At 34.5% G+C, this 14,344-nt stretch overlaps 1 protein-coding gene across 2 annotated transcripts in view; it reads left to right on the top strand.

Moving 5' to 3' along the window:
• RNGTT (RNA guanylyltransferase and 5'-phosphatase) overlaps positions 1 to 14,344 on the top strand; it is a 132,426-nt gene that overhangs the window by 40,437 nt on the left and 77,645 nt on the right. For both annotated transcript variants that reach the window (XM_088138398.1, XM_007421783.4), the window contains exons 8-9: positions 1,383 to 1,484; positions 13,861 to 13,996. In XM_088138398.1, coding sequence (XP_087994524.1) covers positions 1,383 to 1,484; positions 13,861 to 13,996 — 238 coding nt within the window. The remainder of the gene's footprint in view (positions 1 to 1,382; positions 1,485 to 13,860; positions 13,997 to 14,344) is intronic.

The raw sequence follows: 14,344 nt of genomic DNA, 5'->3' as shown, positions 1-14,344 counted from the left end.
ATCACTTTTACTAGGTATTTTTAAGAACCAGCACAAGTGAAATATCAAAATAAGAAGCGTCTTCAGATAAGATCATATGGATTTCTTATGAAGTGATTGATTCAGTTGTGGTGATGCTGGTATAAAAAAATATTGCTGTAGGGACAACATTTTCACAAACCTGTACAGCATTAAAATTGTATATTTAAAATTGCATTGATAAATCTATAATTTAGTCCATTGAAATCAATTCTGAGAATTTTGCAGTGATTTTGAGTCAATTTTTTTTATTCAAAAGAATCCACATTAATTTCAGTGAGCAAATGAGTTTAGAATTACAGCCTTCAAATTATAAAAAGTACTAGCTAAATAATAATTATGTAGGCTATATGACTATCGGATATATTTTTTGGCTTTCAGTATTTGAATTAGCTGAGTCCTTCATACATCCTATTAGTCACTTTCCCACTGCCAATAAACACTGTACTTCCCCACAAAGTTTTCTGGAAATATTTGTGAGATACATTATATAGGTAATGTTATTTCTTAAATTTCATCTTATTTTAATTTTATAACATTTTGCTTTCTTTATTGGTGTGTATGCCTCTTCAAAGGCTGCAGTATCTTTTGAGTTAGGCTATATACAGTCAAACTGTTGCTGTTAAATCTTTGAACTCTATAGCAGCCCAACCCTATCTAAATTAAAATAAAAAAAACAACCGCAACATCCAGTTCGCTTTTAGCTATATGTAAAGCATAAATGCCAGAAGCGCTCTCAAAAATGTAATTGTTTCTAACACATTTATTTCTTCCATTAAATAATCTGAAAAAGTAATTCTTCTGAAAAATAGAGAAAAGGTTCAGGCTTATTAGAGGAATTGTCAATGTATCTTTCTACACGGGTGTGTGACAGTTATCTGACAATGTCTAATATCATTTTTAGCTCTTTCTTGTCAATCCTTAATCTTAAGCTATCAACATCTAGCTCAAGACTTTAATTTTATAATTGCAGTACTAAACTGATCATAAAGGGGCATGCAGTTAAATAGTATGCAGTGTTCTAAATAATGTTCTTTTATAACAAAAGCTACTTTAATTTAGAAATCATCTGAAGGTCCAGCATTACATTAAATGGGGTACAAAGAAGATTGCTTATGCCACCTTATTGAAAATATTCCTACATTCAAACTCATAGAAGGAAGGAAGGAAGGAAGGAAGGAAGGAAGGAAGGAAGGAAGGAAGGAAGGAAGGAAGGAAGGAAGGAAGGATGGAAGGATGGAAGGAAGGAAGGAAGGAAGGAAGGAAGGAAGGAAGGAAGGGAGGGACTGCTATTTGTGAAAGACTGATTAGAAATGGTTGGTACTGGGTACTATTAACTATTATCTTTCACCCCCTCTCATTAGGACTGGATTCCCTGGGGCACAACCTGTTTCGATGGATGAACAGAATATTAAATTGTTAGAGCAGAAGCCATATAAAGTAAGTTGGAAAGCAGATGGAACTCGGTAAGTTGAAGTCCTTTGTAAATGATAGCCAAATCAAAGGAGCAATTTCAGTAGTTCTGATACATTAGATTTTTTTTTAATCCATTAGGTACAGTTTTACTGCCATATAGCCTTATAGCTTAATAAATTAGTTTATACTATGGTTGCAAAATCTTCAGTCTGAATATTTTTAGCTTGCTTCTTATGTGTTACACCAACACTTTTAATCTTTTGTTTCAATTTGTGTGCTTTGTCCTATGATGGAGGGGTTTTTTAATTATAAAAACACTATGGTATTTATTAAGGTTTGTCTACAAATAAAATATGTGTACAATGGTTTTTATATACAAATTATATTAAAACCTTGGGATAATTTTGCTTTCATACATACTAATGAATTATTTATATACTAACGGGATATTAAATACTGTAACACACAATTAGCCTTATGGACTAATGTGATTGGGGAAGAACAACATAAGATAAGGTGGGTTCTGATTGTTTTGGCCAACGTGCAGGTGGGTACTTAGCTACTGCCTTAGATTAACTGAAATTAAGGGCAGAAGTATGTGAATGCTAACCTGTTAAGAAAATAAGCAGCTGTAGTCAGGACAATATATAGAAGATTATGTCCAACTTCAATAACATAATATATATTGACAAATGTTGAATATTTTACTTGTACCAGTTTTCGCAATAGACAGGGTATACCAAAAGTCAGGCCCCATAGACCAATCACAATATGTTTTATTAATTTTATTAATGAATATTTTTTTAGAGAAAATGTCACTGAAATTAGGAATGTTCAAAGGTACATCAAACGAGTAAGGAAGCATTTAGAAGAAAATGGGAACCAATTCAAACATTTAATGTAATTTGTATAATAAATTACCTAAGAGATCTTACTTTTGGTATACCCTGTATAATAATGTTCTTTAAGCAGAAGTCTTGTATTCTGCATTGAAATCTCTGATTTTGATGAAACTATAGAGTAAGTAATGTTGCTTTATGTATGCAGCTTGCCTGAATCTGCTCTTTTGAGATGTAGGTTCATCATTTTCATTTGGTAAATGTGCTAAACTCCTTTCTATATTTTCCCCCAATTCTGAGATTGTTAAGATTCTGATATTTTAAATTGATTCTGTGTTGGAAATTTTTGATACAGTTACAGCCATACAATTTTTCCAGTTTGCTTCTACATTTAATATCTTGGTACAAAGGTAATTATTGGGGCAGTCTGAGGGACCACTCATAATTTGAGAACAATAGTCTGTTTTATCTTGGCTGCTGATATTAGTACCTCTCCTAATATCATATTGATAGCTGTAAATGTTTTAACAAATTGATCAGTTGCTAGTTTAGTTTCCAAGTTAGCATAATTTGACATGAATCTGTCTTCTACAAATTAGGGATAGTCATCTGAAAAATGAAAATCTGTTGTTAGAGTAGGAGCAGAAGTCTTTGTATGCTGTATTTTCCAAGATGAGTATAGAGAAGGAAAAACTGAAGGTGAAGCAACATTTGGGATTGTCATTTGGAATCTTTTGAAACTGTTGACTGTATATTAAAAATTATAAAATCACCAAGCAAACTGATGCTTAAATATATAAAATGTGTAATCGAGGTCCCCTTGATTAAGCAGTGCCTTCTATTGGGACCCAGGAAGGATGCTTTCTCTGTTGTGGCACCTCTCCTCTGGAATAATATCCCCTAGAGGTTCATTTAGCTCCTACCTTGATGATATTCTGCAAGCTGTTAAAAGCCTGTCTGTTTTCCCGGGCCCTGGGATAGGGTACTTGTGGAACCCTGAATGATTGGTTGTTACTTAGTCTTTGCAGATACTTAGATTCTTTATTTCTTTTTCCTATTTAAGTGTAAGCTGCCCAGGGTCATTTTGGAGTCAGGCGGCTTGCAAATTTACTAAAAGTAAATAATAGATACAAATTGTATGTTTTTCCCAGTTAGTTTGGATCACTCCAAACAAATAATTCAATAACACATACTGGCATTTCACATGCCCAAATATTCTGAATTGGCTGTGGAGTTGGTTCATTTGCACATTTGTAATAACGACCAATAGGATACTTTATTAGTAGAACTTACATATAATTAATGTTGGGAGGAAGCATCAATGTCAACAATAACTGTATTTAAAAAACAAGTCTTTTAAATTAATTTTTATTAATTTTTTTAAATTACAAAAAAGGTAAAAAATACATAAAAGTTCTTTAATATCAAAGTGAAAAAATACAACAAAAGTTAAAATATCATTATAATAGTACAAGTTACAATTCTATATATACTTATCTAGTACAAATATTATTCAAGTACATATATATTTCTAATAGAGATATATGACTATCCTTTTTTTTTTTTTAACCCAGTGCATTTTGTATAAATGAGTCCCATATTTCATTAGGCTTGTCCCTACAAACTCTATGTCTATAGGCAATCTGCTAATAAGTAGCAAGTACAATCAGGTCTTCAGTCCATTGAATAAATGGAGCCATACATTTATCTTTCCAATGTTGCAATATCAGTTTTTTGGCCATAGTAAGGGCACGGAGAACCCATTTACATTGTCCGGTTGTATTTAAAAAACAAGTCTGATACTGAATTTTATTTAACATGGAAGCCATTTATGGACTATAATTCTGCACATAGACTTGTACCACATCCAGGGTTTGTGTTTCTCTTAACAAAAGCTTTAAAATATTAGATTTTACCTGATTCATTGTAACAAAGACAGGCTTTCTCAAATTAGATAGAAACTCCTGTTAATTGTTTATTCTGATTGATGATTTTTATTGTATTGATCCCATTTACTAATTAGTGATTACTAATTTGATTTTGACAATGGTTTTAAACTACTAAATTGATATAAGATCACCTTTATGTGCAGTACTAATATGTTACTTTGAAAATCCTTATTCAATTTTATATAGCTTGTAAATCTGTTTTCTATTTTTCCCTCTTTTTTCTTGACTGCACTTTTAAATATCTTTGAAAACTTTTTAAAAATAGGTCAGTAATGTATTATTATGCTAGCACAAAATCTGATAAATCACATAGTCTAGAACTTCTGTTCCCTTTTCCTCATGAATCATTTTAGAGGAAACATTTTCAGTGGTAGTCATAAATGTCAATCTATACACATCAGAGAGACACAAGAGTTTCCCCACTACAAATATCATTGATCTCTGAATAAATGCATTTTGCAATTAGGATTGTATCTCTTTTGAATAATGCAACTTCTGTAATCTAAAACAGAGTTAGACAGAGACCAAACATTTTTGATAGGACTAGTGTAAGTTTGCACAATTTATTTATTTATGACCACTCTCCCTCAATACATGTGATCCAGTCAAATAAATAAAATCTGGGTCATAAGGAAAAAAAACTATTCTGAAATGACATTTTGTATTTTGTGAAATACTAAACTTTAACAGAACATGCAACCTGAAGAAAAGAACTATACAGTTCATTGATCTTTGGTAACTTTGGCTGGTCCATATTATACCAAGAATGCTTTTAATCCAAATAACCTACATGATAGCATAAACTTTATGAATGATTGTTTCTGTATTGCATTTTTCTGGACTTTTAAAATTGAATTAAGTTGCCCAAACATGTATGATATGTTCTAATTAAGGGTGATCCAGCAACTGACTGTTCCAAATATGTAATGTTCTGCTTTCATACACTCTGAAATGGCAATCAAGATAAATATAACCAGGAGATTCCGTCCACCCCCAGTTTTCTAGAATCCATTAAAGTGCAGTCTTCCAATTGCCCAATGTTTTGTCCTTGCAAATGTAAGCAATAATTCTTTAATGTTCTTTTCTATTTATATTAATTAATCTGTGCACCCTTTTTCTCTGCCTTTGAGTTTGGGAGAAAAGATCTTCAGATACACTTTCAAGCCTGTGCAATTTGGTTTCTAAAACTTTGACTGTAAATGTTGCATGAAATGAATCTTATAAAAACTTCTATTGAAGTTACTTTTTATTAAGCTGCTGCAGTCTCTCAAATATTTTACTTTAATATATTCATGAGAAAGATATCTGAAAGGCAAATTATTTTTTTTCTAAAGCAGAAATTATTTTTTGGACTTGATATGGTATATAATATGTGTTAGGAATGGTTAAGGGAGCTATAGTTTTAGAAACATAACCACTTTGGAAGAACTAGGTTATCAAAACTGAAATTATACAAATAAGATAATTATCGTAGGAAGGAGAGGTGGGTTCTCTACTTGCAGCTGCTATTGGCTTTTATAATAAAAAGTATAATTAGCCCAGGTGGTTAGTGGCTTTCTCCAGTCCCTAGATACATATCTCATTAATAATGTTTGTAGCAGATGTTTGTTCTAATGAGTAGAGTTGAACATTCAGGCTTGAATAGCATAGCAAAGGTAATGAGACACTCATCTTTAGGACAATAAAGCTACAGATAAAAAAGGATAATAAAGGATTGTTAGTGGTCTGCGAAATAAATGGCAGTTGTGAGAAGGCAATCCTACATTTTATGTGTAGAAATTTGCAAACTGACCAAAACCCATTCAAGTGAAATCCAATTGTTAGGAAATGTGATCATTTTGCTTTTGAGGCTTACTTGTAATTTCCTGAAATTATTAAAAGAGACACATAGAGGCAATGTTCCTTTAGCTTGAGGAAATTGTTTTTGTTTTGGAAAATAACTATTGTATTTTAATAATATGTGCATAGTTGTTAGCCTGTAAGAAGCCAAATGTGAACATGCTAGCTCAGTCTGCTTTTCCGTACAACATCTGTTGTTACATTTGAATCTGATTAGCTTCTAACTTGCATAAATAACATTTTGATGATTGGGGTTTTCATTGGTTGGTAACTAATTCAGCATAAAATCACAGTGGTTGCATTTGTCAAATCCACAGAGATGCTTACAGGCAAAACCAGTGAATAAAACCCATTTTTTTTCTTAGATCAAAAGTATTGCTGGGATGTAGTTGGTAAAATGAAACAATTTCTTTGAAGAGATGTTAATGAAATTGCTTCCTGATGGTTTATAAAGTTACTATATCCTTAAGTACTCAGGACAATTTTTTTTCTGTTTTCAGTGCAACATTTTAATGCAAGAATGGGCAGAATGTAGGCTTATGAGTATCTAATTTACAGTGGGGCAAAAAAGTATTTAGTCAGCCACCAATTGTGCAAGTTCTCCCACTTAAAAAGATGAGAGAGGCCTGTAATTTTCATCATAGGTATACCTCAACTGTGAGAGACAAAATGGGGGGAAAAATCCAGAAAATCACATTGTCTGATTTTTAAAGAATTTATTTGCAAATCATGGTGGAAAATAAGTATTTGGTCAATATCAAAAGCATCTCAATACTTTGTTATATATCCTTTGTTGGCAATGACAGAGGTCAAACGTTTTCTGTAAGTCTTCACAAGGTTTTCACATACTGTTGCTGGTATTTTGGCCCATTCCTCCATGCAGATCTCCTCTAGAGCAGTGATGTTTTGGGGCGTTGCTGGGCAACATGGACTTTCAACTCCCTCCAAAGGTTTTCCATGGGGTTGAGATCTGGAGACTGGCTGGGCCACTCCAGGACCTTGAAATGCTTCTTACGAAGCCACTCCTTCGTTGCCCGGGCAGTGTGTTTGGGATCATTGTCATGCTGAAAGACCCAGCCACGTTTCATCTTCAATGCCCTTGCTGATGGAAGGAGGTGTTCACTCAAAATCTCACAATACATGGCCCCATTCATTCTTTCCTTTACACGTATCAGTCGTCCTGGTCCCTTTGCAGAAAAACAGCCCCAAAGCATGATGTTTCCACCCCCATGCTTCACAGTAGGTATGGTGTTCTTTGGATGCAACTCGGCATTCTCTCTCCTCCAAACACGACGAGCTGAGTTTAGACCAAAACGTTCTACTTTGATTTCATCTGACCATATGACATTCTCCCAATCCTCTTCTGGATCATCCAAATGCTCTCTAGCAAACTTCAGACGGGCCCAGACATGTACTGGCTTAAGCAGGGGGACACGTCTGGCACTGCAGGATTTGAGTCCCTGGCGGCATAGTGTGTTACTGATGGTAGCCTTTGTTACTTTGGTCCCAGCTCTCTGCAGGTCATTCACTAGGTCCCCCCGTGTGGTTCTGGGATTTTTGCTCACCGTTCTTGTGATTATTTTGACCCCACGGGGTGAGATCTTGCGTGGAGCCCCAGATCAAGGGAGATTATCAGTGGTCTTGTATGTCTTCCATTTTCTAATTATTGCTCCCACAGTTGATTTCTTCACACCAAGCTGCTTGCCTATTGCAGATTCAGTCTTCCCAGCCTGGTGCAGGTCTACAATTTTGTTTCTGGTGTCCTTCAACAGCTCTTTGGTCTTGGCCATAGTGGAGTTTGGAGTGTGACTGTTTGAGGTTGTGGACAGGTGTCTTTTATACTGATAACAAGGTCAAACAGGTGCCATTACTACAGGTAACGAGTGGAGGACAGAGGAGCCTCTTAAAGAAGTAGTTACAGGTCTGTGAGAGCCAGACATCTTGCTTATTTGTAGATGACCAAATACTTATTTTCCACCATGATTGCAAATAAATTCTTTAAAAATCAGACAATGTGATTTTCTGGATTTTTTCCCCCATTTTGTCTCTCATAGTTGAGGTATACCTATGATGAAAATTACAGGCCTCTCTCATCTTTTTAAGTGGGAGAACTTGCACAATTGGTGGCTGACTAAATAGTTTTTTGCCCCACTGTATACTAGAACTCAAGATAGTGTAAGGAAGCAACAGGGATGATTCTGAACATGTGTTCAGTACCAAAACTGAGAATATTCTTCTTCCACAAAATTCTGTCCTTGTTCCCCTAACAGCTAGCTTTGTTTGATTCTAATTTAGAATTTATTGCCAGAATACACCAGTAAGGTCTGCTTTTTAAGGGGAAAGGAGACCCCTTGTTGTTGATATTGTTAAACATATGATAATCAGATAATCCAAGAAATTACTAGTACTTTCTGATATAATTTCTGCTCCATATTTTTTCTTACTTACTTGATTTATATTCCACTTTCCTATTTGAGCGAGTACTCAAGATAGATGGGAAAATTAAAGAAGAATACAGAATTCAAAATGTTACAGTATAAATTAAACATAATGCTAGATTTAATTGAGAATTAAAAATAAAGAAGAATTTGATGGAAGAAGTATATCCTAAATGCTGCAAGAATGAGAGTGCAACAGATCCTCCAAAGAAACAGATTCTGCTCTTTAAGAGGAAGTGCAGACTGAGAACAGGCTGAACCCTACTGACTGATCCACAGTACCCACATCTTGACTAGATTTAATTTTAACTTGCTCATTATTAAACTAAGGCAATGTTCAAGGGCACCAATTGGTTTCTTGGAGTTGGATGGTAAAAGGCAGTATAGTTGGGTGTCATCACATAATGTGGCTCTGCAAATGATATCTCCTAGCAGTTTCATGTCCATGTTGAACAGAGTGGGAATAAGATGGAAACCCATAGGATAGAATAAGCCATAAGTCTAGGGATCAACCAGTAAATCCCTTAGTATTGCTAAATCAAAGCAAAACAGTGCCTCCAAGGCTCAACCCAGGATACTACGGTTGATGACATTTATTTATTTTTTGAACTCCATCATGATTCATGGCAAGGTACAATACTGAAACAATACAAAAGAATAACAAGCAAGAAAAATAATCACAATCTTTGGCAAACTATCACACGTGGCCCACCACCCATTCTAGCCCAGGTCCTGGGGGGATTTAAGGGCTGAATTAAAAAATGTCAGGGTGGGGGGCCATATGACTTTTGGTGCAGATGTTGTTCTATGACTGATAGATATGCTGTTACATTCTGCACACTTTCAAGTGGTTTTCAAGGGCAACCCCTGTAAAGCAGAATGCAATAATCAACAAGTAAGGAGACCAAAGGATGGAGGGAATGAGCACATCATGGTTCTTTAGGCAGCTCAGTAGCCTTTGATATCATTGACCATGGTATTTTTCTGGACTACCTGCAAGGGTCGGGGATTGATGGTGCTGGTGTAACTGTGAATGTCTCATCCTGCTTTACTTCCTCATACTGACATTGCACCCATAGCAGAAAGAGTGCATATTTAAACTTTACATTTTAACATATTGCATTAAGATGACAACCTGATGTAGTGATATTAAATGGATTGATTTTTCACATATAAGTACTGCTTTTATAATCTTCTCTTTTAAGGAATTCAACTTATTATAAATTTGTGTGGCAAATTAAAATGAACAATAACTTGGTGTAGGTTACCTGCTGGGTTTAAAATAACAATTGGAACCTTGGTTCCAAGACTTTAGCTATTCCCTTACAATGGCATGCATATTAGAAACTTGTGTCTTACATGTAAATATGCTTTATGACTTTTCTTGCAGGACACTTTGATTTATATATCTTACTATGCCATGAATAAACCACAATTTGATGAATTTAAACATTTTGCTAAGGCAAAGCCAGGCAAGTTATGTTATGGCTTTGTGTGGTTATGAACCCAGGCTTTGTTAGCCTGATGAATATTTACTCATCTTTGGAAATCTTCCAGTTTCTATTCACAATATTAATATGTCTTTACAAATGTAGATGTTCTTGAGTTAGTACCGTTTAATTGCTTTTGGTGAGGATCTGAGAAAGTTTATTCACTGGTTTAGAATAAAATATACTAAGTATACATTACAAACAAAAAACCTGTTTTAAGCATATAATATTTTAATAATTCTTTGATACTCTTCTGTTTGCAGTTGGATACCATGTCTTAATTGTGAAATATACCAATTGCTTTTTTAAATAGCAAATAGATCCTTACCCTTTTGTTTTGAACTTATTTAAAATAATGCTAATATTTGGTTTTGATATTTTGACTGATCTTAGGTAATGATCAGCAATTTGAAGAGCCTACTTTCTCAATTCATACATATTTAATTTAAGGATGAGATTATTTAATTATTTAACTTAGCACCTTTTATTAAAAATCATACGTTTTATGAGACTATATGTACTTTTGTAAATTTGCAGAAGTGCTGACCTGATTGTGTCTATTCCCAAAGTTTTGATTTAATTAGAAAATGAGGAAAGAGAATAAATTACAAACATTCTAATAATTGGCTCACTCCGTTTCAGTTCTTTATAGGAATATGTACATAATCTCCCTCTGTTCATTACTGTTGGGACAAACTAGGGTATAGTGATAAAGTGGGAAGTGTGGCTTGAAAAAAACAACATAGGTGCATCACAGATGTTGAGTGGTCTCCTGACATACAGTGTGAAGAATATTTGGTTGCATGCACCCCTTGCTCTCTTCTGTTTTCTGTGCCGTGTGATGTCTTTCCAAAGTAAAGAAAAAGAAGCCATATTAAGACTCCGTGTGCTACAGCTGATAGATGTATAAGATAATGCCACTGCCCAGAAAATAAACGTAATATTTTTAAGTAAAATGGAAGCTATTTGGGTAAAATTGGCTGTTCGGCAGTTATAACCTGGTGATACTATATAAAAATCTTTTAAATAAAGAAATGAAAGAAATATTGTTCTAGAAGCCCAAGGAGAACAATTCATATTATTTAAATAAGTAGATGAAACATCAATTTAGTTAATTCTGAAAATGGCTGCTGGCTTTTAATACAAATACATTGAGGTAAAAATGTATGTGTATCCTGGTGTGTAATAAGTTATATGTATACATACTAGGTAAGTAGCAAGAATACAATCTTTTTTATTTTAAAAGCCTACTAACCACTGGAAGGCTGATAATTGTGTTATAATTTCATGTTAGAAAGACAGAACCCACTGAAAACAGCACTATATATTTACCCAAATATGGCAGTCCTAGTACAGTGGTACCTCGGGATATGAACTTAATGCGTTCCGTGACTCTGGGCGTATCCCAAGTTGGTTGTAACCCGACGCAAATTTCCCCATAGGGTTCAGTGTAAATCCGGTTAATCCGTTCTGCCCTCCGAATTTGGTCGCACCCTGAAGCAAATTTTCCCATAAGGTTCAATGTAATTACCATTAATCCGTTCTGGCATCCGCGGACCACGCATCAGGGGCGGGAGAACGGCCGGGCGCGGTGCGGCGGGAGAACGGCCAGGCGCGGCAGGAAAACGGTCGGGTGCCGCGCGGCGTGGCGGGAAAACGGCCGCAGACCACGTGTCAGGGGCGGAAAAATGGCCGCAGACCATGTGTCAGGGCGGAAAAATGACTGTACCCCGAGGCAGAGTTCGCACATCGAGGTACATTTTTGCGGCCGGAGCTGGTCGTAACCCGAAAAGTTCGTTAGTAGAGGTGTTCGCATCCCGAGGTACCACTGTAGTTCCCTTGTTCTTGTCCATATAATTTAGTGTAAGATAGGGCAGAAATTTCAGTGAGAAGAAAGTTTTTAGAATTTTTAATCACATAAAATATTTTCTTTTAAAAAAAAATCCAAAGAAGGATAATATTTAGCATGTTATGAGTTCAGTACTACATGTTTATGCTTAGGGCAGGTTGAATTTATGAAATACCTAAATTTATAGATATAAATATACCTAACCTAAATTTATAGGTATATAGTTATACTTTTGAAATCACTAAACCTATAAAATCTTGTAGATTGATTTAGTAATGATTAAGGATGTTTAAATCACTTAGCTATAGAACAGTAATATTTGTTTATTTTGTTTGTTTGTTTGTTTGTTTGCCACCCATCTCCCCCAGAGGGTGACTCTGGACGGCTGAGTATACTTTATTATCACAAATAATGTGATAGTAAAGTATATTAAGTGAAATAGTTTTGATCTTGAATGAATTTTTGAGTAATGTGATAGTAAAGTATATTAAGTGAAATATTTTTATCCTGAATGAATTTTTGAGTTTTCTACAGGTAGTTTTTAAAAGAGTCTCATGACTATTCATTATATAATTAAGGTATATTCTATTGTGCATCAAGTTACAAGTGGGATATGTGAATATACTCTATGTCTGTCAAGTTGATTTGCAGTTGACTTTCCTGGCAAGTATTTAGCTCTGAAATTCGTGTTGTCTGTTTATATTATAAAACACACATAGCATACTAGGTGTTATATAGATGGGAAAATAATACAGATTTGCACAGATGCAGCCTAAGTGGCGAAGTGCCAAAGGAAACAAATAAGTGAGGGAACAAGGAACAACAACAAATCATTTGACAGATTGTTCTCAGTTACTTATATGTTTAATAACAAGGTACAGTAGAAGGGAGACAGTTCGGGAATGGGCTGTGCTGTCTCCCTCTACTGCAGTCTGGTGGCATCTTTTCTGTTTTCCTAGAGATGTACTTAGTAAAACTTCTTCACACATCCTTCTTTTATTTGGTTCCTCTTAGTCTCTTTCTCTTTCTTAGATTTGTTACCCACTACAATCAAATTATTATTTGAATATTATATTCTAGTTACAAAAGAAGCAATAGAAGTAACTCTTTTATGATTTGAAAATATTTCCTTTTTTGAAAACTACAGATCAGATATAGATTCAGTGGCTTAGGGAGAGCAGTGGCAAATTATTTAGATGTTCTGAGCCAGTCCCCCAAAGTAGACATTTTTATTGTAGCTTTAATTGACTTCATATATGTTGGATATTAGATCCAAATTTTAGCCCCTGTGCAAACAACAATATTATAAAAAATCTCTCAAATAAAATCTGTGTTTGGAGATAATTTCGGAAAATGTGTTAGTAAGCAACGTCATCTGAAATAATTATTTCTCCCCTTTCCCTTTTTTCCCCATTCATTTTCTGTATTTGCTTCCTAAATTTCATTCAAAAATAAATGTATCATTTCTGCTGAATTGTAATTTGGTCTGCAATGTACATATTTTTAAGGTGGCATTTTAACATAGCTATTCCTTTAGCTCAAAATAATACATACATAGATACAAGGAACTGGACAGATCTGCTTTGCTATATGAAAGAGATTTGTCCAATGATGTTCTATATTACGCATACGTTAATATTTTTTTTGAATTCCATATTTTTCCAGACTTGACAGGTATAAGTTGCAGCAAGCTATAGGCACGTCTGCTATGACAATAAATACTTATGCTCTAGCTTTCATTGTGTTCTTGCTTGCTTGAAGAGGGTGTGCCATGTATGATTTTCAGTTATGTATATCTATTTTGCCATAATGTGCATTTCAAATATAGTGTGAAATTACATGAATAATAAGTGATCCTAAAAACCACAGATTCAAACTCAGGTTGAATTGCCAGTAGCAGTTCCCCTTTCTTTTTGAAAAAAGTTTGTCAAGTTAAGAGTGATGAAATTTAACAATTATAGAATAAAAGTTGTTATGAAGGAAATAGTGATTTAATTGATGTTACATTCTTTTTTTTCTTAGATATATGATGTTAATTGATGGCAAGAATGAAGTTTATATGATTGACAGAGATAACTCTGTGTTTCATGTGTCTAATTTGGAGTTTCCATTTCGTAAAGATCCACGTGTGCATTTAGAAAATACTCTTTTGGATGGGGTAAGAGGTTTTCTCTGTACAATCATGCTTTCCTTAAATTCAATATTGGATTTTGCAGTGATTACTGTAATGGTAAAACTCAAATTCTACACTAGTAGGGCACAGCATCCAATTCCTAGGGATCACAAAATAGTCATTATAAATTGCTGTTAACCAGATATGTGTCCTTGGGATTGTTTTCTTATATCCACACTAGGATAGTATTTTCGCTTCATTGCTTCTACTCCAAGTTCCAGAGTTGGAACTTGTCAGAGAACCATTAAAAGTGAGTAATTTCGACAGCTTCTTGTTTTTGTTGGCATCATCATTCCACAGCTGAACAAATCTGACTTTTATTTTGACCTAAGA

The sequence above is a fragment of the Python bivittatus genome, unplaced genomic scaffold (genome assembly GCF_059951505.1).
Source record: "Python bivittatus isolate LINGU-HERP-01145 unplaced genomic scaffold, Pbiv_v1 ctg000020_np1212, whole genome shotgun sequence".
NCBI classification, from domain to species: Eukaryota; Metazoa; Chordata; class Lepidosauria; order Squamata; family Pythonidae; genus Python; species Python bivittatus.
Note: the sequence above shows the minus strand (reverse complement) of the source record. Positions and strands in the feature narration are given on the sequence as shown.